The sequence below is a fragment of the Alexandromys fortis genome, unplaced genomic scaffold (assembly GCF_014885135.2).
Source record: "Alexandromys fortis isolate MF-2015 unplaced genomic scaffold, M_Fortis_MF-2015_v1.1 scaffold_186, whole genome shotgun sequence".
In the NCBI taxonomy this organism is placed as follows: domain Eukaryota; kingdom Metazoa; phylum Chordata; class Mammalia; order Rodentia; family Cricetidae; genus Alexandromys; species Alexandromys fortis.
The window spans coordinates 115,810-140,484 of NW_026068067.1; the positions used below are offsets into that span (position 1 = coordinate 115,810).

Here is a 24,675-nt window from a genome sequence, read left to right on the forward strand (position 1 = left end):
TCATTAAGAAATAACAGATGCTGGTGAGGATACAGGGATGCTGAGGAAAAGGTAAACTGTATGGAAAACAGTGTATTCCAGTGGTTCTCAGCCTTCCTAAGGCTGCAACCCTTTAATACAGTTCCTCACGCTGCAGTGACCCATAACTATAAAATTATTTCATTGCTACTTCCTAACTGCAATCTTGGTACTGTTAGGAAATGCCATGTAAATATCTACTATGCGCAGGATATCTGATGTCACCCGTGAAAGGGTCGTTTGACCTTGCAAAGTGCTCATGACCTACAGGTTGAGAACCACTGGTGTTGAGGTCCCTCATAAATCCCAAACCAGAATTACCAGATGATGCAGCTATACTACTCCTGGGTCTGTAAGTCAGTGTGCCACAGAGATGCCTACACACCCGTGCTGATTAATGCAATGCGCTACCAACGGTAGCCGGAGCATGAAAACAGCCTAGGGGACCATCAGCAGGCGATGAAGTAAATGTGGTGCACGGGCATAGAAGAATTTTATTAAGCAGTAAAACAAAAGAAATTATGGCGCTTGCAGGAAAATGGATGCATCTGGAAATCTCTCAAGTTAAATGAAACAAACCATACTTAAAAGGAATAACCTATTTTTTTCTCAAATATAGACTCTAGATTTGAGCCTGAGTGCGACATGACAGTGAAAGGGGGATGGGGAGGGGAAGAGACTATGAGGAGAGGGAGAGAACCAGGGGGGGAGTGTGGAGATATGCCGTATAAGCAGAGAGGGAATGTGGGAAAGAGTAGGGGACCACAAGGAGAGTGAGGGAGGACAAAGGGACAGGCAAGAACAAAGTACAAAGATAGGCATGTATGAAAATACCACAAGGAACTCATTTCATTGCATCCTAAAGCATAAAGTTAATTTGAAAAAAAAAATAACTAATGAGGCTTCCCCTGAATCAGTTTAGTAATGGAGCTGGATGCAAGGCTGTGGGATTCCACGGTTATCTACAGACAACTAACCAGAATAGTAAAGCCTTAAAAGCAAGTCAACAGAAACAAGTGTGGGGAGGGGGAGGCAACACTAGGGACAGAACCCAAGGCTTCGTGCACATGATGTAAACACACTCTTACTGATGTGTATTCTCTGCCCTGGAGAAGTGGTAATGAACATTCAGTTTGAAGAAGAGGTTTGTTTATAGTGTGGAGACCTGAAAGTACTTCTGTCTAATTTCAGTAGGATTAAGTTTCAGAGCAATTATACTCAGGCTTCAGATGTCTCTATAAGATAGGAGTATAAATTCATAGGACAGTGACTATGAAAACAAATGACATTCTCACAAGGAAGTGGAGCTCAGTAAGTACCTGAGAACTACAATGTTCAAATCAGCTTGAAACAGGGAGGGGAGGGGACAAGAACACCAAGGGCCATGACTACAGCGCACAGCAACAGATGAATAGGTCTGGCCGTGATCTTCAGTCTCCTGCATCTGGCAATTCAGTGCCTGGAGCTTCAGTAGAGCAGTGTCCGCTGCACTGTGTGCCACTGTGCATTGTTTTTAAGAATTGAAAGTAGGAAGGCTGCTTATGAGAGTCCCTAATGTCTACAGCTTTTACTGTTTTGCGCTAACAAGCATGTAGGAGGCAGTAATTGGGAACTACAAATATGAACTCTTCAGCACCATTCTTAGAAGTAGGCAAGCCAGGCATTTTCTCACTCACTCCCTGTGCCGGTGTATCGTAAAGGTTCAAGCAGCTTGTTACAAGTCCACAGCAATGTCACTGCGGGAAGACTCCGGGCAATCAGTTTATTTCTCCTGGCTTTATCCAAATAGTTCATGTCAAAAAAAAAAAAATTAAGAAAAAAGAACTCTTGGGTCAAACTTAGTCCTACTTTCTGTATCTAACTAGAGAGACTTAGAAGAAAGTTGGCACAGACCAAGGGGGCAGTCAGAGAGGCCATGCATGGAGAGAAATTTCACATTTCTTGAAAACAACGGTTACTAGGAAAGGGTGGCTGGAGTCCTTGGCAGACTCAAGTTGTTGGATGATGAAATCGATCTGTAACAGTGAGCGAGGAAAACTGCAAGAGGCTATGGTCAATACAAATTCCCAACAAGGTCTATTTTTCATTCAAACACATGACCTATAAATTTACTCATTTGGAAGGGGGTGGAGGAAGAAACAGGGTCTCTTTACACAGCTCTGGCTGTCCTGGAACTCACTCTGTAGACCAGGTTGGCCTCACGCTGCCTCCTGGTGCTGGGATTAAAGGCGTGCACCACCACGGCAGCCTAAGAGGATTCACGTGGTACTTGTCTCAGGTGTAAGCACGCGGCAGCAGATCTGCGAGAGCGCAGTCTCTACTGCTCCAGTGTTAAATCTCAACATCAAAAACTCCAAGGATTGGTATTTTGTTTTTTTACACTCTCAGAGAAGAAAAAGGCGAACACAAAATGGGTGTCTGAAATTAGCAGCTTGATTTGTTCTTTTTGTTTGTTTGCTTGCTTGTTTTGCTTTTTTGTCCCTATCCCGTGACAGGGTTTCTCTTTATAGCCCTGACTGTACTAGTCCTTGTTTTGCAGACCAAGCTAGAACTGGCCTAGGAGTAAGTGATCCACCTGCCTCTGCCTTCCTGCTGGGATTAAAAGTGTGAGTCACCACCTCTGGCTTTGGCTCTAGTTTTTAATATGCATAAAGGAGCACTTCTATATTTTTCATGAGTTTGGTTCTTAATCTATTAATTTAATACTTAGTTTGCTATTAAGGCAAAGTAGAAGCTCTGGTTCAATGAAGATCCTTTGTAATGAAGACAATTCTACATGGTTTCACTATGAAATTCTTCCTCATCCAGAGTTAGTCACAGCTACAGCAATGTTTTCTGTTGCTAGAGGAATTCATGCTCTACGATGCCAGTTAAACATTTCTTCAGTGCACAGACCTTCAGCAAATTATTGGCATGGAAAACAGTCCCATCTTACCTGGTAATAATGGCCAGGGTGGTAAGTTGAGGGATCTGAATCTGCTGAGGAGTCAGGCCGTGTTGTTCCAGCTGCTTAGGGATCAGGTGCCTGTGGGCGATCTCTATCTTCTCCTCCTGTGTGTACCCTGGGAAAGAAGAGTTCTGTAATTACCTGCCAGACTTCAACAATGTCACATCTTGTTTGGATTTTAAGATTTATTTTCTTTATTTTATGTGTATGAATGTTTTGGCTGCATGTATGTTGGTGTACTTTGTGCATGTCTAGTGTCCACAGAAATCAGAAGGGGGTGTAGGAGCCTTTGGAGTTGGAGTTACAGTTGGTACACTGTGTGGAGGTTGGGAACCAAACACTGGTCATCTGTAAGAGCAACAAGTGCCCTAGACTGCTGAACCATCTCTGTAGCCCCTGCCACAATTTTTAATGAATCAAATGCAGATTCAGTAGACCTGAGATTCAGAATGAGCTTAAGCATTACTTCAACTAATACTGGAACCAGAATAAGACTACATAAGTTTTGATTTACCTTCACATTTTATAAAAATAAAAAGACCATATTCTTATAGACTAAGAAGCCCCAATGAGCTTAAATTTTGTAAGAAAAAAAATCTCACCTACACTAATATACCCTCTCTGTCTAATAGACATGGGTTGATAACACATCTTTCTGATAGGAAGAAAAGGTCTGAAAGCACCATACAGGCTAGAGGACAGGACTGCAGCTGTCAAGGAAAAAGGCAGCATCCACGTCTGTAGCTCCCGTCTCCGTCACCTCACTTCCATCAGTGTAGCTCATGGACTCACCGGGAGTTTCTGAACAATTAAATGTCCTTTGTTTACTTAGTCTTATAAATACACAAAAGCAACACTTTACTCCACCACATTTTAAAACTAAATAAAAGAACCTACCAGGTTTGCAGGTAATTGAGAAATTCAATTAACATTTACTTAAAATGTAAAACTGTATTTAGAATGTAAACTATATTGCTACATCTCAATTTTGAATGTATTTATAGTCTGCCCTATTTTTTACTGCAGTGAGTACTCTCTGATGTTGGATCTCTTTTAAGACAAAATAATTTTGAGTAATAAAGTAAAAAGGTTAGGAACTGAGTATAACTAAAAAAACCTATTTTTGTGCACTACAGTGTGGAGGAGACATGGCTGGAAACACACATAATCAACTGAAGGAAGTGTGCTCTGAGAGACTGAGGCCAGAGCATCCAGGAGGAGTGTCTACTGTGTAACACTTTTCCAAAACAGGGGAAGAGCCTTCACAACCTTACAGAGATGTGAAGCTGTATCTGGGTCTCAGACACTGGCTTTGTAGAAATTAAACCTTTTCGCCTGTCATTTTGGGAATTGCTTCAGAGAATGTCTGACATTCTAAGAAGTAAGCATCCCTGAAGGCAGCCTAGAGCTGGGTGTGAAGTCCACATACTTTTGCTGTGTCTTCTGAACACACACTAACTTTTACCTGTCATGGTGCAGACAAACACACTTGTGTTGTTTGATGCTGGATCTCCAGAAAGGGTGGTTTACACACTGTGTGCAGAACCTCTGAGTGACGCAGTGACAAATGAGCTTCTGGACAAACCAGCTCCATAACATGATCAGTTTAAAGGGTATGCTCCAAAGTGTGTGTGTGTGTGTGTGTGTGTCTATATACTTATGAATGAAGTACCTGGAACCTGAATGATCTCCATTCTGTCCAACAAAGCTGGTGGGATGGTGGCAGTAGTGTTGGCAGTAGCTATGAAAAGAACTTGGGAAAGGTCAAAGGCCACATTTAGATAGTGATCTGTGAAGTTATGATTTTGTTCAGGATCCAACACCTAGGAAAGAGGGATTAACATTTAAACAAACTTAGTCACAACAGAAAGTTCTACAAAGCCACTAATGTATCACCAAGGCTAATATGTCTGTTCAACAGAGTTGGCTGATAAACACATGGATAACAACAACAACAAAATCCTGACCTCTCCATGTCCTAAATCACTTTTTTAAAAAATGTCACAAGTTGTACTGTCAAAATAACTGGGAGCACAGGAGGGCCCAGCACAGAGCCACACACTGCACCGTGAGGTTCGGTCATGTGGGTCATAAGCTACCTACTCTGCAGAACCACAGCTTAGTCACTATGGAATATATAGTAGATACGCAGATTATCTTGAAATTCTAAGTAAATTAATAATTAGTAGATAACTCTTCAAACAGTATCTGAATGTCTGGTATTATTATTTACCTGGAAGGGGAATGCCAAGTAAAACAAACTTAAATTATCACTGTGTTTTGATGTAGTACAATGAGAAACTGACTTTTTGAAAGACTAATAGACCTAAAAGAAATAGTTAAGCTGATCCAATAGCTAATTTAATAACTAGTATTAATTATGTGGTTCAAATTTTTAAATTTTGGCTATGTGTACGCGCACATGCAGGTGCTCCACGGCAAGCTCATGGAGGTGAGAGACAGCTTGTGGGGATCATTTCTCTCCTTCTGTCACACGGCTTCAGGTAGAAGCAGGTGTCTTTACCAGCTGAGCCATCCCTGTAGTGCCCTTAGCAATTAGTTTCTTAAAATGAGCAACTTTGTATCAGAGAGATAATTTTGAGGTTATTGCTCGTGTACTTTAAGTTACAGGCACTCATGTTCACAAGCTACATAGGCCTATAAGCTAGCGAAATCCTCAGGCATGCCCTAAACCTTCAACACATATAGAATAAAGAAAGGTAAAAAGCTCAGAGGCAAAACATAGTTAAAGAGAAATGGGATAATTTAAGTAAGAAAAATTGGCTAAGTTGGAAATAAGCCAAGCTAAGGCCAGGAATTCATAAGTAAGAATAAGTCTCCATGTATTTATTTGGAAGCTGGGTAGCAGGCTCCAAAAGAGCAAACAAACAAAAAAATAACCCAACTACAGGCATGCATCACCATGCCTGGCCTTTGTCTGTCTTTTGGAATGGAGTCTTAGAATAAAGCTAAATCTGGCCTGGAACACATCATTTGTGATTAACCTCATTTAGATTAGATAAGAAGATATTTCAAGACAAAACCAGATTTAAATAATACCTATCCATGAATCCAGCCCTACAGAAAGTACTAGAAGGAAAAATCCAACCCAATGAAGTTAGCTACACCCACAAAAATACAGGCAATAGATAATCCCACACTAGTCAATGAAGGGAAATGCACACACAATACCACCACCACCACCACCAACAACAAGAAAAATATCAGGAACTAGCAATCATTGGTCATTAATATCTATTAATATCAATGGACTCAATTCACCTATAAAAAGACACAAGCTAACAGATTGGATACAAAAACAGAATCCAGCCTTCTGGTCAGCATACAAGAAACACACCTCAACTTCAAAGACAGACATTACCTCAAAGTAAAGATTTTCCAAGAGAATGGATCTGAGAAACAGGCTGATGTAGCTATCCTAATATATAACAAAGTAGACTTCAAACTAAAGGTAATCAAAAGAGATGAAGAAGTCCATTTCATATTCATGGCAGGAAAAATCCATCAAGATGAAGTTTCAATTCTGAATATATATGCCCCAAATATAGAAGCACACACATTTGTAAAAAAAAATTGCTAAAGCTTAAATCATACATCAAGACCCACACATTAATAGTGGGAGACTTCAACACCCCACTTTCACCAGACTGGACAGGTCTGCCAGACAGAAATTTAACAGAGAAATAAAAGAACTAACATTTGTCAAGACTCAAATGGACTTAACAGGCATCTATAGAAAATTCCACCCAAACACAAAAGATTATACCTTCTCAGCACCTCGTGGAACCTTCTCTAAAATTGACCACATACTTGGTAACAAAGCAAACCTCAAATGAAACAAAAAAATTACAATAACCCCCCTGTATTTTATCAGATCATTATGGTTAAAAGTTAGAATTCAACAACAACTTAAATTCCAGAAAGTGTACAAACTCATAGAAACTGAATATTGCCCAACTGAATCACCCCTGGGTCAAGGAAAAAATAAAGAAATTAAAGACTTCCTAAAATTTAATGAAAGATATGTTTGGGTATATTGCACATTCATTTTCACTGAATTTCATTTTCATTTGAATTTCAAAACAAGTGTGAGATACCACTTTACACCTGTCAGAATGGCTAAGATAAAAAAATACGGAGGACAGCTTATGCTGGAGAGGATGTGGAGTCAGGGGAAGACTCCTTCGCTGCTGGGGAAAGTGCAATCTGTCCAAAGCCACTTTGGAAACCAGTGTGGTGGTTTCTCAGAAAATTGGGAATCAATCTACCTCAAGACCCAGCGATATCACTCTTGGGCATATACCCAAAGAATATTCATTCATACTATAAGGACACTTGCTCAACAATAGTCATGGTGGCACACATCTTTAATCCCAGCACTCAGAAGGCAGAAGCAGGTAGACCTCTGTGAGTTCAAGGCCAGCCTAGTCCAAAGCACAAGTTCCACAAAGAAACGCTAACTTGAAAAACCAAAAACCAAACAAAAAAGAAAGAAAAGAAAAAAGACAAAGAACGTGCTGTCCATACAGAGTCCCATGTCAAACAGCTCATAATTGCCTGTTACTACAGCTCCATGGACTCCAGTGCCCTCTTAGGGCCTTCAAGGGCCTCCACACATGTGCACAGACACACATAAGATGACCCCAATGTACATGAGGTCATCACACTCCATTTCTGTATTCACAGCTTTCCAAACAGCGTTTTCACTCTTTGCTATTAAATATGACTACAGAACTGAAACTTTGCAGACATCCAATAAAAGACTCTAACACAAGGTATGTGTGTGTGTGTGTGTGTGTACACAACAAAGAGTTTAAGGAAAAGGAATTTTTTTAATCTATCAACAATTCTTTTCCATAGAATTACCTCTATGAATCAAAATCAGGATACTAGAAAAGAATATGTAGAGATGTTTTTGAAATGACTAACAAATGAAAAGTTTTATTTTTTAAAAGATAAAGATGGGCCAGGTGGTAGTGGCACACACCTTTGATCCCAGCACTCGGGAGGCAGAGGCAGGTGGATCTCTGTGGGGTGGAGGCCAGCCTGGTCTACAGAGGGAGTTCCAGGACAGCCAGGGCTAATACACAAAAAAAAAAAAAAAAACCCTGTCTTAAAAAAAAAAAAAAAAAAAAAAAAAAAAAAAAAACCTTTAGTTGCCCCCCCCCCCCCATAGGCAAAGCTGAAGAAGTTCAGGCAGAAAGCAGAACAAAACTTAAAGGGGTGAATCCCAGGAAGAAGAGACATGGCGACTAAAGGTCTAATATCTCTGGGCTGGAGACACAGCTCAGTAGTCAAGGGCACTTGCTTCTCGTGCAGAGGACCCAGAGCACCTGCACGGCAGCTTACAAGCATCCGTAACTCCAGTTACAGGCATTCAATGCCCTCATGGGTACCAGGCACAAACATGGTGTATGGCATACCAAGTGCCACAAAAGTCACACATATAAAAGAGAAATAAAAATTTGAGCTCTAAGACTATGTAAAACCACAGGTGTTTACAATTCATAACAGTAGCAAAATTCAAGTTTTGAAGTAACAATGAAGTAATTTTATGGTTGGGGGTCCCCACAACATGAGGAGCTGTATTAAAAGGTGGAAGAATTAGGAAGGGTGAGAACCACTTGCCTAGCTTACATTGAGCATTGTTCCTAAGTCAACAAGAACCCTTCAGACAGATAAAGTCCTATGTCCTTTGTAAAGATACTCAGTGCAAACATGCCTTAGGTCTTGTACTCACAGGGCTTAGTGAATTGAGATCAAAAATGTTTCTCCAAAATTGTGCTGTGCTTACACAGCAAAAACAAACGAGGGGAGGCCAACTCGTGGAGCCCTGACTCAGCGCTGGTTTTCTAAGTTGGGCTGACCGGGTTTCATGCTTACCTCACCCCGACTGTTTTCCCTGCTGGCTGAACTTCCACACATTCCAGAGAGTAAAGCAGGATGGAAACACAATGACTTCAGACTTACCAATGGCAACACTAAAAACCAGAAAGTCACGGGGACAAAGGACACCCTTCAAAGAAATTATTCCCAACCAAAATTCCACGTGTGGTCAAACTACCAAGCAAGTTTGTGGAAAACATGAAGATGCTTTATAATTTACATTTAAAAACACCACCCAGATGAGCTTTATCCAGAAACTCCTGTGAATTAACAACACAGAGTGAGGTAAACCAAAACACAGACTGGGAAGGCAGGAAATTCAACATGGTGGGAGGCGAAGGGACAACTCGGGTGCAGTTGGTTCCAACCGGAAGACTAATGATGGTAAGACCTGGACCATCTGGAGTGCCTGACTGTGCTGAGAGCAGAGTGCAGGCTGTGAGGGGAACAGAAGAGTCTCAGGGCAGTGGAAACCAGCAAAAGAAGAGTGGTGAGGACAGGTGGAGGGCTAACCGTGCTCAGCTGTGAGACGCTCACGCACTCTACAAACTAGAAACCAATCTATAAAAGAAGATGCGGAATCAAGAAAGACAGAACAATTTGCTCTAGCAGTCTGCACAGAGGAATGAGCTGTTTTGCAGGTTTGAGCCCCTCTTTTGCCCTGCCCTGTCCTCTACTTCCCTTTGCCTTCAGGATCTTTCTCTATAGCCTCCTCAGCAGCTACAATTACAGGCCTGTACCACTGTGCCTGGCTATGCCAAGCAATGTAGAGAATGGAGCAAACTAACAAAGCCTTTTAGAGGCTAAAGCGCAGGAGTAGGATCGAACCTTCTTTCTGCAATAAGCTTACTACTTAAATTTGTGAACAACAAGCACACATAACTTTGTTTTACTGCATAAAAATGTAAAAAAAGACATCACAAAGAGGACGGAATTTTTGATCTGTATGTAGATGTTAACTAGCTCCAGACTTCAGTCTGTGCTCTACTGTTTTTCTTAGAAGCAACTGCACACAAATATGTATGTGCCTTGGGTATGGCCTATGCTCATTCATTCACACGCAAGTATGATTTCATTGGGAATTTTCTAGATCTTACCTCAAGCAGAGCTGCTGCAGGATCACCCTGTAGGCTTTTCCCCAGCTTGTCAACTTCGTCCAACAGGAACACTGGGTTGTTAACTCCAACAGTCTTTAAGCCATTGATGATGCGACCAGGCATGCTGCCCACGTAGGTGCGCCTAGGGAGAGCAGCAGCAAGGTCACAGCAATGACGATGAAAAGGCAAAGGACAAAGCTACTGAGAAGTGAGACCCCGGGACTGGGAAGTGCTTAGTTCTCACCAGTACACACAAGTTCTATGCACACAGAAGCTTTATGGTCTATCAAAAAGATGTTAGATTCAATTCTAATTTTCTGCTGGATTCTAACTGTGAGTTGCCCATGACACTGGAATAACTTTAAGTCATAGTTCTGGTTAAAGGAGAGAAATGGAGAGAGATCCAAATGTCTCATTTTTGAAAGCAACGATCTGAGGTAAACAGTACTTATATCAAGACTCCATCACTCCCACAAGCACGCGAGGGCATAACTCAGCTCAGTCCGGTATTACTGAGTGAAAATGCCGGAGGCTGTGTTGTCCCATTTGAGTCAGATCATTGCATAACTACAGCAGACTTAAGCATGTTTACACAACTGGAAGAGGCGCCTTTCCTAAGAGGGCAAGCTTTCTGCAGCTCTCGCTCACTTTACTATAGCCTCCGTGCCTCCACCAGGCACAGCAGATTCTGCTTCTGAACGGGCTTCAGGGCAATCTGCCTGGAGGAAAACCATCAACAGCAGCTACATCATGACCCACACAACCACAAAGCCCATTTACAGAGGGAGCCTCAGCTTTGCCACGTGACCGCACAAAGTAGGGCAGAGTGACCTTTAAAAAAACAAGCAAGCCTGAAAAACTGTGCTGTCATGGGAATGGCTTTTATCCATGGAAGGTGAGCAGTACTGAAGCTAGATACAGTAACATTCTTTTACAATAAGAAATTAGCACATCCAAGGTTTCAGAATAGAGGTCTGGGGGTGTAGAGCACTTGACTAGCAATGCACAAAGCCCTGGGTTTGAACCCTAGTACTACCTAAGCCAGGCAGGAGGATCAGAAGTTCAAGGTCATCCTTGGCACTATAGCAAGTGAGGTTGTCCTGAGATACATGAGACCTTGTCCTAAAAAAAAAAATAATTTTGTAAGAGCCACGGGTAATGAATGACCCCGATGCACATAGGAACTCACAGAGACTGTGGCAGTTTGCACAGGATTTGAACAGGTTCAAGCCAGCTGAGAGGGAGAAGTGGGCATGGGCTACAGCACCCAACATAGACAAAGACACTATATGCAACCGATAATCACTAGCAAAGGAAAATCAGTTTTCTCTAATGGAGTCTCCCTCGGGATGGTAACCACAGCCCAGAGCAGGCTCCACACCAACAGCAGTGAGTTGGCCAACACAAAATAAACTCAATAGTACTTTTGGAGACTTTGTGTCTCACTATGCTTTGGGCATTTTCTGTCTTAGTCTTACTGATATTTTGCTTATGTTGATTTTCATTTTTGTGGTTTGGTGGAGGTTTTTGTTTGTTTCTTTTTTGTTTTGTTTTTGTTTTGAGAGAGAGGGCATTAAGTTGGGTGGGTTCAGAGGTGAGGAGGATTTGGGAGGAACTGAAGTATGGGAAAAATACAATTAAAATATATTGTATGGAAAAAATTTAACGAAAGTTTAAAGACTAATAATAATAATAAATTTAAGAATGGGATACATAAAGGACATGAGAAATCACTAAACTTTTCACTCTTTCTCTAGTGAACACAGCCTTGCCAGCACTCTGTTTAAATGTGCTGGGAAAGAAAGCTGTTTAAGTTTCAAATTCTCCATGGGATTTCTTGCTTTTCTGGTTTCGATAAGATTTCAGACACAGATACTTACAATTCTATACCTAAATTCAGGGGAGAAAATGATATCCCTGGGCCCTTTCTAGAGCACTGCAAACAAACAGTCCTTGTTCCGGCTCTCTCTGCCCCAATGCCCACAGAAGATCCAAAGCCCTCTGTTGAGAATTAAGGCTCATCACCGTCTATCTGCCAGCAGCTTCCTGCCAGCAGCCAGCCTTCTCTTTCTTCATTCATAAACAAGATCCTACAAACTGGTCTTTTTTTGTTTTGTTTTTTTGACACAGGATTTCTCTGTGTAACGGCTCTTGGCTGTCCTGGAACTTGCTTCGTAGACCAGGATGACCTCGAATTCAGGGAGATCTGCTAACATCATGTTCCTTGTTGTGGTACAGATATGGTTTGAATGTTCTTTCAAGGATCCATGTGGTAAAACTTTGGTCCCCAGGTGGCAGTATCAGGAGTTAGTGAAACTTTTTAAGTAGGGTGTCTTAAGAGAGGATATTATTTCTAATAAAGGGATTAAGATATTTCTAATAAATTCTGAGTTAATTCTTTTTTATTTTTATTTATTTATTTTTTTTTTTTTTTAGTTTTTCGAGACAGGGTTTCTCTGTAGCTTTGGAGCCTGTCCTGGCACTAGCTCTTGTAGACCAGGCTGGCTTCGAACTCACAGAGATCCGTCTGCCTCTGCCTCCCAAGTGCTGGGATTAAAGGTGTGCGCCACCACCGCCCGGCCTCTGAGTTAATTCTTAAAAGAAGATTATTAGAAAGAAGTATACTGAATTTACAAACTTCCCAATATCAATGTAACCACTTGCACCAGAATGTGCAGCCAAAGAGGCTGTCCAGTGCTGTTGGGGCTTTCAACTTTAAAAACTGAGCTAAATACATTTCTTTTCTTGACTGGTCACTTGCCTCAGGTATGGTGTAAAAAGCTGATTAATAAATACATTTCCCTTACTTTTCTTGCCTATGCATTTAACAAAATTCTCTGAAAATAAAAATTAGTCTTCCTGTCTTATTTTTGGTTTGGAGGCATGGCCTCACAGTGTATCCAATTTACTATGTACCCTAGGGTAGCCTTGACTTTGTGGTAGTTCTTCTGCCTTGTCCTCCTGAGTTACAGATATGAGCTGCCACCATGCTGAATTTCTATCAGTCCTTAGAGACTCTCCTGAACACCTCGCTCACAGTAATTTTTCAATAATGCAAGGCCTGCAACACTGACCGGCTCTACAACGTATCTGATTCTTATTTATGACCTAGTTCAGTCTGGATAATGTAACCTCTCTGTATCCAAAGATAACGAGCAGGCTGCTGACAGTAGAGGCTGATACATAGTGGCTAACATTCTTCTCTCTTGGGTACTCCAAACCACCACTGGTAAGGTAGTCCTTTGGGAAGATTATTTGACCTAAGGTTCAGTTTCCTCACTGTTGTTAGGAACAACAGTGCCAACGCCAATCTCACCAAGTCTTGGAAAGAAGCTATGAGACTTTGGTCAGGAATCATGACTTAAAGTAGAAACCAAGACACCTGAACTTGAGTCTGACTTTAATTTTTGCTTTGTGAAAACAACCCCAAAATGTCTTCTCCATAGCACCAGGGACACACAGGGTTGTTCCTGTTCCTCAGTTGGAAGTGACAACTCCGAACTTCGGGCTATTAGTCTAAAACTAAGCCAGGAAGACAACCGTCACCATCAGATCAAAGAGCAAAGATTCAGTCCCACTGCTAAGGTGACAAGTCTTTGAATGTCACTACAGAGCTCACACACCACTGCAAAGACCTCTGTGACTGCACATCGTGCAGCACCCGAGTCTGCCACAGTTATGACTCTGAGTCTAAATAATGTGGGAGGCTGAGCCTCACTGCCAAGTGCTTTCTTTCCATGAGCAGAGAAAAGCATCGATCTAATATGAACAGGTTAGATAAATAATGATTTATGGAAAGACTAAATACTAATTCTAGTTATTAGAGGGAAAACATCTAATTTTTTAAAATTATCCTAGAAATATAGCACCCAGGTATGCCTACACATGCTTAATTTGTTTGCACATGTTTTTCTATTCAGGACTGACTTTAGCAGATAAAACACGGTGGCTGCGTAAGTAGTTCACAGACTGAAGATGTAAGAAGTTTTGGCCAATATGGACTTGGATAGTGAGAATACACAAGATAAAAATATTCTCTCTGAACTCACCAAATCACAGTAGTCATTTCTCAATAAATTAAATACACCAAAGCCTCCTTCACAGAAACCACAAAGGCGGGAAATAAGTGAAAGCTACAAAGGCTAGCCTGGGCTCCCTGCTACACCCCACAGTGTATGGGTGAGTGTGGAACATCACTCCCTGCTGCATCCCACAGTGTGTAAGTTTGTAAGGAACATCACTCCCTGCTGCATCCCACAGTGTGTAAGCATGTAAGGAACATCACTCCCTGCTACACCCTACAGTGTGTAAGTTTGTAAGGAACATCACTCCCTGCTACACCCCACAGTGTGTAAGTTTGTAAGGAACATCACTCCCTGCTGCATCCCCACAGTGTGTAAGTGTGTATGGAACATCACTCCTACAAAGAGCACAACTGCCAAGAACTGAAACAAACATGTTCATTTAAAGACATGAATTCTGTCTGGAGACAAGCCTCAATGGCAAAGGGCTTGCCTGGCATACAGAAAACCCTGCATCCAGCCCTAGCACCACAATAAGGTAACAAAATACAGGAGTTATGTGGGAACATTTCATAGTACCCCACTACAAATATTGTGTTTATGTATTAGCTAAAAATTAAATTTCATGAATGCATTCAAAGTATTCTAATGTATTTGAATATATATGAATATATACATATCAAAACCATTACACTATTTAAAGAAAAACAAATGGATTCATACTTTTAATTGCTAATGGTAATTCAAATAATTAGGACTACTCAGGTACTGTATAAAATATACAAAACTAAAACTGTTTCTAGAGATAAAAGGTTTAAATTTTAAGATTAGCATTTTTTAATTTTTCCAAAAACATGTACATCATAAACAGCTACAAGGAGCATTCCAATACCATTTATCTACACCCTGTGGGTATCAGCTTTCTCGTTATGTTGTCAAAGACCTAGGCAGCTTCAAATTTAACATAATGCAAAGGCCAACCAACTTGTTATTCCTGATAAAAACCAGGAAGACAGACACGTCTCATCATTAATGTTTGTTCTGGTTATTTAAAGGGCTCTTATTATCCATAGGCACACACCTCTGTAATGATGTTCACACCCCTATAATGATGTTCACAAAGAATTTGTAATATAAAGGCTGGAGAGATGGGAAGAACACATACACATGAAAATAAGAAAACTTAAAAAGAATTTATAATATATATATATATATAAAAGTTTATGTGTTATAATATTAAGCAGAAAAGGTAATATTACAATTCTGTTGCTTTAAAAATGATCACTACCACCATATCATCATCCCCAATGAGGGGCTGGACAGATGGTCAGTGGCTGAGGAAGATCACTGCTTGCTCTTCTATGACCTGAGTTTGGTTCCCAGCAGCAACACCAGGCAGCTCACAACCACCTCTAACTCCAGCTCCAGATCGGATGTCCTCTTTTGGCCTCTGTGGACACTGTACTCACAAGAACAAACCCACACACAGACACACTTTAAAAAATAAATCTGGCTGGGTGGTGGTGGTGCAGGCCTTTAATCCCAGCACTTGGAAGGCAAAGGCAGGAGGATCTCTGTGAGTTCAAGGCCAGCCTGTTCTATAAGAGCAAGCTAGGACTGTTACACAGAGAAACTCTGTCTCAACCGCCCCCCAAAATCCCCAATAAAAGTTTATCAGGAAAAAAAAAGTTCATAGTGATTGTCTTTGTATGAAAGAAAAAACAAACAAGTATTTTCACCATCTCTCTCAATGGTGCACTGTGGTGGCAGTGGTAAGTGTGCATCTACTTCTTTATGCAAAAGTTTTAATTGAGAAAAAGGAGGATGGAGGGAAAAGAACAGCTGGGTGCCATGCAGGTTTACTGTTTAGGGGAGGGAAACAGCACAAAGCAACGTTTCCCTTCCATCTCAGACCGCAGAGCAGGGCGTACACTCGGAGGCTAAGGCAGAACAAAACTTCCTAGGAGTGTCAATAGAGGGCATGTGACCACTCATGTCACTCAAATGCCAACCCTGCGTGTTTCCCAAAGGCTTCCGCTGTCACGTGTTCTCAGGGGACTCCCAGAGCTATGGTCTACCCTGGACTGCTCCTTCTGCCCGCTTCCAGTCACCTTCAGTTCATCACTGGGATGTGGACCACACTCAGTCCTCACTGTCTCTATTTCTTAACAAGTAGACCCCACTCTCTGTCCATGAGCCTCCAACAGGTTTTCAAGGAAAAGCTGTCACTTGGTTTTAGTACTTTGCAGTTATCCCAAAAGCACAAGGGTGGATTGCTGTGTTGTTCAGTAAACTACAGAAGACCCATGCCTAGAATGTAGTTAAAGTCAGACTGAATTCACAACCAAACCTAAATAACTTTTTGAGGCGGGGACAGCAATGACATTCTCTATCTAAACCACCCATTTCTAAATGAACTCATAGCTACAAATATTTTAGGCAATGGAGACCATAATTTTAATTTTCAGTAGCTTTAGTTCTCAATACATTCATACAATATACAAAGTATATTTGCTTGAAAATTAATGGCAAATTTTATTTGCAAGCAAAACTTTAGAAGAAAGATATGTTTAAATTCAACAATGTCAGTAAGAAATGAGACTCTGCATGTCTGCAAAACCACCATTTGGGAGGCAGAGGCTTCTAGAAGGATCTTCAGTTTAAGACCAGTCTGGACGATATAGTAAGTCAGAGGCCACACTGGTGTAAAGGAGACCCTATTTTCAAAATAAATAAGTGACAAAAAAAAATTAGTGATAAGACCCATGATAGTGTATATTCACTACTAGGCAAGAGACTTTTTTCATAATTTTGCAATATAAATAATAACACTGAGAATAGGATAAATGATTTGAATGGAATTTAAAATCAGATTAAAGTTTATCAAAAGTCATATTGAAGCTTATAAAGCTAGACTCGTTCTCCTGAGAATGTACATTTAAAATAATAGCAAAGCTAAGGTTTGAAGTAAAAACTCAGAACAGAGATTGAAATCCAGCAATGCCAGTAAGAAGTGATGAGACCTTGCACGCCTGTGTGCCAGGCACTGTGCATACAGAACTACCAGCACCCATGGGGAAGAAACATACTCCCTGTCAACCATGTACCTGCAACAAAAGGCCCTCGCACTGCCTAACCCCCACCACAGTGCTGCTCTGCCCTAAGAAAGGAAATCATCCAAAATGAGAGGACAAATAAGTCACCGGGAAGGGGTAAGCCTCATGAGTTTTGTAGTCAAAATCTGATTTCAACCCCCAAATACTCTGTAGTTGGTCCGCTAAGGGTGAATTTTATTATGAAAGTGAGCTCTAGCCTCTAGTGGCACCAGTGAGAACAGGCCAGCCTAGGAACAAAAGAAACCTTTTGAAATCGTCAGAAGAATGACCTGAATCCATTCTCTGGCCTGATGTGTACTCTCATTCCTTATTAGAACTTTTGCAGGCTTTTTATTTTATGTATATTATTCATGTATGAATAAAAGAGAGTATGTTTTTAACAGGGTCTTACATAGCCCAGGTTAGTCTCAAACTTAGAACATAGCTATGACTGGTCTTGATCTCCTGGCCCTTCTGCTTCTACCTCCCACATGGTAGGATTACAGGCATGGGCCACCCAGAAAAGAATTATTTCTCAGAGAGAAGTTTTTCAAACAGTTTCCCCACCATTAGCTAAGGTCAGTGATCTCTGTGGCAAAGACCACTGGGAAAATAAGACGCTACAAACGCATCGTATTCTCTCACCAGCAGTTCAGGATTTCCACGTTCCACATTCTCTTCATGCCAGGCTGAACTGCTGAGGGACACTGCAGCACAAACACACCCCTTACACACATACTCTAGGTGGGTGCTCCCACAGTTTGCAATGGCGCTACGGAGCCCTCTGACCATAGAGTATAAACCTGGGCTCCCCAAAAGCCTCTTCCAATCAGGGCAGCAGGGAGAATCATAGATCCAAATAATAGAAAAGAAAGATAAACCTGATTATAATAATGTAGCTTAGTCAGATGTAACACTCTTACAGTCTTTTTTTTTTTTTAACAGAAAGTGAGTCCAACATATAGGGTAAGCTGTGCTAGATATGGTAACTTTTCTTAGTGCAGGAAGAAAAGAAAGACTGCAGGCCGAGCAAATTTGCTCTCAAAGATTACTCACCACCTCACATCTGCGCACAGCACCGCAGTTACTCTTGCAAAGGCTAAAAGGTTAGTATCATTACTTAGATGATACTACTAGGCCAAAGTAAATGTAAAGGCAACTAAAGTCCAATCACAAAGGAAGTTGCAGTTCTATTCAGGTAAGAGTACAGAAGTTGTGGCTTACGCTAGTCAGCCCACCGCACAAATGTCAGCTACATCATGAAGCAGAACCAGAGGGGAGGCTGAGAGCAGTGTTTACCTGTGTCCTCGAATGTCAGACTGGTCACACACGCCCCCAAGTGCGATCCTGTGGAACTCTCGACCCAGAGTCTTGGCCACCGATCTCCCCACACTTGTTTTGCCTACTCCAGGAGGGCCAACGAAACAGAGGATTGGGCCCTTCAGGTTGTTTTTCAGCTGTCTGACAGCCAAGTATTCCAGAACCCTCTTCTTCAACTTTTCCATAGCATAATGGTCATTGTCCAGAAGAATCCGGGCTGCCCGAATGTCCAGGCGGTCTGCCAAACAGAAGTCACTTCAGCACTTAGAACTCTCAAGTGAACGAACGCCTTCCAAGCGTTGCAAGAGACTAAATTTATTATTTAGAAAAAAGCGATCAAAACCAGATTTGGATCCCTGTAAGTCTTTAAATAGATTATGCTAGCTAGCTTTCTGTCAGCTTGGCACAAGGTGGAGTCATCTAAGAAGAGGGAACCTCAATTGAGATAACGCTTCCACAAGGTTGGACTATAGGTATGGTGACTGCTGTGGGAGGGCCCAATCCATTGTGGCGGTGCCACCCCTCAGCGGGTGGTCCTGTGTACTGCCAGGAAGTAGGATAAGCAAGCCCTGAGGAGCAAGTTAGTAAGAGCCACTCATCCATGGCCTCTCTATGTGTTCCTGCCTGACTTCCCTGGGTAATGGACTATCAGCTGCAAAATTTAATAAGCCTTTTCCTCTCCAAGTTACTTTTGGTCATGGCATTTACCACAGCAATAGAGAACAAGCTAAGACAGAGAACTCCATTGTTGCTTGATTATTCTATTTAAGATTCATACCCATTACAACCCTATGCTCAAATCATGGACTTTGCAATGATTTCTAAATATACATTCTTTTTTTCTTCTTTTTCTAAATATACATCCTATTGGCCGGGCGGTGGTGACACATGCCTTTAATTTCAGCACTCGGGAGGCAGAGGCAGGCGGATCTCTGTGAGTTTGAGGCCAGCCTGGTCAATAGAGCAAGTTTCAGGGAAGGCTCCAAAGCTACCGAGAAACCCTGTCTCGAAAAGACAAAAAAAGAGACTCATATGCCATAACCATGTGGGGTGTTACTGAGACTATGCAGACAGTTTAGCATACACAAATCAAGAAAATGTACTACTATGTTATGTTGGCAGAATGCAAGCCAAATTCATACAATCATCTCAATAAATGCAAAAAAAGCATTTGACAAAATTCACTTTCTTTTCATGATAACATGGTGAAAGCTGACGACTAAGGAGGAGACTAGAACCAACCAAGGTAAGGCACCAAGAGGCAGGCAGTCCCACAACACATGGGCCAAGCTGTGGAAGCAGGGAGGAGGCTGGAACTGACCCAGATTAAGGCACCCAGGCTATTAAGAGAGGAAGTATAAATTTCTCTTGGGGTTGTGGCCACTGGCCTGTTGCCGATGTTTTGGTGGATGGACCCACACTTATATGCACAGTGGCAACACTAAGCAGATTCAGTGGGTTGCACAATAACTTTAAAAAGTATGGTTTTGGCATAAAAACATTTGTAAAACTGGAACAGAACAGAGTCCAGTAATAAATAAACATATATATAAAGCCTACTAATTTTCAATAAGGCCGTCAAGACTGCATACTCTTCAAACAAATGCTGTAAGGAGAACTGGATAGTACATGCAGATGAATGAAAATTCTTAGAGTTGTTCTTGGCAATGATCTTTTTTTTTTTAATTTATTTATTATGTATATAGTGTTCTGGGCACCAGATGTAATTATAGATGGGTGTGAGCCATCATGTGGTTGCTGGGAATTGAACTCAGGACCTTCAGAACAGCAGTCAGTTCTTTTAACCTCTGAGCCATCTCTCCAGCCCGCAATGATCATTTTTTAAATGACATCAACAGCAAGTCATCAAATGCAAAATCAAGAGCTGGGCATGGTGGACATGCTTAAATCCTACTATTGGATAGGCGGAAGGCAAGAGGATCCTCCTTAGCTATATAGGGAGTTCCAGGCCAACCTGGTCTACATGAGTCCCTGTTTCAAACAAGCACCAAAATAAATTACCACCAGTGATGGTGAGAATACGGAGAAACGGGAGACTCATGCAATGTCATGGGAATGTGAACTGGTATGTCCAGAACTAGAAACAGCACCGAGGTTTCTTTTCTTTTTGGGGGGTTTATTTTAGCTCACACTTTCACATCTAGTCTGGCATCAAGGAAGTAGGGCTGGAACACACAGGAACTAATGCAGGGGCCATGGAGGAGAGCTGCTTGCTGTTCCCCACAGCTTGCTCAGCTTGCTTTCTCACACACCCAGAACCACCAGCCCAGGGGTGGCACCACTCGCGATGGACTGGGCCCTCCCACATCAATCATTAATTAAGAAAATGCCCCACAGGCCTGCCAGCCTTACGAAAGCATTTTCTCAACTGTGGTTACTTATTCTAAAATAGCTCTAGCTCGTGCCAAGTTGGAAAAACAGAAAACAAAACCAGGACAGTGTGAAAATAATAAACACCTGAGAAATTTAAGAAAATAGTTGGTTTTTTTTTTTTTTTTTTTTTTTTTTTCCTTTTTTGAATCAGGGTCTCATGCAGCACAGACTTGTCTTAAACCCGCTATGTGGACCCTGAGCTATTGATCTTTTGGCTGCTGCTTCTCAAGTGCTGTAAGTACGGGTGTGTGTACCATGCTGGGAACAAGATGTTTCTAACCCTTTCCTTTCCTCTCAACTCCCGTGCTCCTGGGCATGTTTTCAGTGACTGCTATGATCTTGGATGATACAGAAGTTTCTTAGCAATTAAAAAATAAACCTGCCAACAAGGTGGTAGTGGTGCACTCCTTTGAACCCCACTTGGGAGGCAGAGGCAAGTGAATCTCTGTGAGTTCAAGGGCAGCATGGTCTACAGAGCAAGTTCCAGGACAGCCAGAGGTACACAGAGAAACCCTCTCAAGAAACCAAAAATAAACAAATAAACAAGTAAATAAACCTACCATATGACTAAGCAGTCCCCTTTCTGGGTATATGCCCAAATGACTGAAATCGGGACCTTGGGGAATGTCCACGTGCTGACATAAAGTGCAATATATTTATAATACTCAAGAAATGAAAACTGTTCAAATGTCCACTGAGACGAACAGCTGAAAAAATGTGGTCTATCATGTAACTATTATATTTAGCCTTAAAAAATAAGGAAATCTCATTACTTTCAACACAGAGAGCTCATTACCCTAAGAGAAATGAAGCAGACACAGACACATAGTGTCTGCTTTCACATACGATGTGGAAGTTAGAACTCTCGGAAGCAGAGAAGAACGGCTGTCAGGATCTTGAGGAAGGGGGTGTGGAGGTGATGGTCAAAGAGTCTCACATCCAGTAGACAAGTGTGAGTCTGGGGACCTACTGCATGGCACAGTGCCTAAAGCTAGCAATACTGCATGCATTCTTAAAATTTGCTACGAGGTGGATCTCAGGGAGTTTGAGGCCAGCCTAGTCTACACAGTGAATTCCAGGACAACCACGGCTACATAGTGAGACCTTGTCTCCAAAATCAAACCAAACCAAACTTTGTAAAGTGGAGGGCTAGAGATGACTCTGCAGGTAAAAGCACCGGCTGCTTTACCAGACAACCCAGGCCCAATGCCCAGCACCCACAAGGCGTTTCACAAGTGTCCATAATTCTAGTTTCAGGGGATCCAACAAACCTCTTCTGGCCTCCCTGGGTACTGCATGCATGTGATACAGACATATATGGAGTCAAAATACCTATACATATAAAATAAAAAAACTTTAAAAATGTTCTGAGAGCAGCTGTCACATGTTTTTACCATCTCTCCCTCTCCAACGCTGCTTCCCTATCACACACAAAGAATGGGAGTCAACTTTGGGAAGTGATGGGTATACTTATAGTGTAGGAAGTGGTGATAATTTCATAAATGGCATTTTGAATTTCATCAAGACATAATCTTAACATGTGTGCAACTTTTTCTATGCCATGGCACCTCAATAAAGTGGTTTCAAAATAACTGAAGTAAACTTTGTTGCTGGTTTTTTTTTTTTTTTTTTTTGATTTTCGAGACAGGGTTTCTCCGTGGCTTTTGGTTTCTGTCCTGGAACTAGCTCTTCTAGACCAGGCTGGCCTCGAACTCACAGAAATCCTCCTGCCTCTGCCTCCCGAGTGCTGGGATTAAAGGCGTGAGCCACAGCCGCCCGGCTGCTAATTTGTTTTTTGAGATAGAATTTCCCAATGTAGCCCAGGCTGGTCTTGAAGCTAGAACCCCCCCAAGTGTAGGAATCCAGGCATGTAACACCGCATCCTGTTATGTTGTATAAAATGAAAATCTGCATCAGCTTTCTGAGTGACCATGAGACTGAAAAGCAGGCATCATTGTGAGCTCACCGGTCGTGCTTTTGTTCCAAGGAAGCTCCACCATAAGTTCCAAATAATTTCTCGTCAGAGCATATTCAGGCATTGACTGAGGCATTTTTTTGAGTCTGTGGAGGAAAATATGTAAACAACAGGTTCAAGAACACAATAATTCCACAATAACAGAAAAATCAAGTGTGTCTCCTTATCAAGCATACTTGAAAACCCTGACAAAGATTTTAAAGAGCTAGTTCACACACACACACAAAACATAAAATGGATGCTCTATTAAACTCAATGGTTATTATGAATGTACAATCCACTGTAAGTAGGTACAGACTTAATGCCCATACAAGTAAAAAAAAAATGAAATATATCCTATTTTGTTTTCAAGGTTTTCTGTAGTTTGCCTATACAAGGACAAACTGACAGTCCCCACCCCCTAGAGTTAACTAATTAATTCATTGCAACAAGGGACAGAACCTGGGCCCTCGGATGTGACAGGCAAGCATGCTACTGCAGAGCTACAGCCTCAGCTCTCCCTGGAATTTATCATCTAATGAGAAAACAAAACCACAGAGCTGGGATGCATCTCAGTACATGCGTGTCCTGGTTAAACTCTTAGACCCACAAAGCAAACAGACCCCTGACCTGTGAACAACACTGTAACTGAACAAAGGAATTTGGTCAATTCTTTTAGACACTGAAAAGGCAGCTACAATAGTTTGGTGTGGTGGCAGAATACAAGCAGAACAGATGAGTCACCTCTAAATCACCTCTCAGTCTTTGAAGAAAAGATTAGTGCATGTGGTGTGATTTAGGAGTATTAATACTGTTTTCACAGCTGAGCATGGTGGTACATTGTCTATGGTCTATTATTAACTGAGGAGGCTGAGGCTGAGTTCAAAGCCAAGGCCAGTCTGATCTACATAGAGAGATCCTTTACAAAAAAAAGCTGAGAAGAAGAAATGTTTCAAGACGTAAGCTACACAGAGCAATAAAGGCGGGGAGAAAATTCCACCAATCACAGCTGCAAGTCAAGAATAAGGGAAGGTAGGGCTGGAGGATGGCTTAGCAGTTAGGAGCATGTGCTGCCCTTACAGAGGACCAGGGTTTGATTTCCAACACCACATGGTGGATCACAAACATCTGTAACACCAATCCCAGGGGATCCAATGTTCTCTTCTGGCCTCCTCAGGCACTGCATGTATGTACAGGCTAAATACCCATATGAGTAAAAAATAAATTGAAAGAAAAAGAAAGGGGGGAGGGAGCGGGAGGGAGGGAGAGAGGAAGGGAGGAGGGGGAAGGGAAGAAGGGAGGGAGGTCGGTCATTTGGAAGGTCAAGAAGGACAAAAGTGGGCGCTGAGGTAATATGCATAGGTAGCCTAAGAACTGATCAAGCATAAGAAAAGATCAGAGAATAAACAATAAAGCAGCTTTAGTCTGTGACTTGAGGCAGCATAACCAAGTTTCCACAAGCAATAACTTTTAACATTAGCAAGCAAAATGAAAATACTAACGAACTTTTACCTTTTTACCTCTTTTACACAAACTTTATGAGCCTGCTCCGGCATGTTAGATGTTTTTATTTTTTTCTCCAGCATGACAATGTCATCATTATCTTCTTCCTCATCCTCATCTTCTAATGTCCCTGGGATATGAGTAATCCTCCTGATGGGGCGTATTGCTATAACCTAAGTAGAAAGTATATGTCAAAGCAAATTGGAGCTGAGGCAAGAGGGCTAAGAATTAAAGGGCAGGTGAAGCTTCAAAGGGAGCCCTGTCTCCAAAATATTAATAAAACACAAGAAAGACAAGACAGGAAAATAAAAGCAAAAAGGAGCTTGAGGGAGAGGAACAGGGAGTACGAGAGAGAACGAGGAGAGGAAAGAAGTACAAGGCAAGGTAAGCCAGGATGGTGCTCCCCAGGCACTTTAGG

At 41.7% G+C, this 24,675-nt stretch overlaps 1 protein-coding gene across 1 annotated transcript in view; it reads right to left on the reverse strand.

Moving 5' to 3' along the window:
* Positions 1-24,675, reverse strand: part of Lonp2 (lon peptidase 2, peroxisomal) — a 71,663-nt gene that overhangs the window by 23,610 nt on the left and 23,378 nt on the right. The window contains exons 5-10 of the mRNA XM_050120817.1: positions 24,267-24,430; positions 22,767-22,861; positions 18,386-18,644; positions 9,970-10,111; positions 4,638-4,788; positions 2,954-3,080 (exon numbers count right to left, since the gene is read on the reverse strand). Coding sequence (XP_049976774.1) covers positions 2,954-3,080; positions 4,638-4,788; positions 9,970-10,111; positions 18,386-18,644; positions 22,767-22,861; positions 24,267-24,430 — 938 coding nt within the window. The remainder of the gene's footprint in view (positions 1-2,953; positions 3,081-4,637; positions 4,789-9,969; positions 10,112-18,385; positions 18,645-22,766; positions 22,862-24,266; positions 24,431-24,675) is intronic.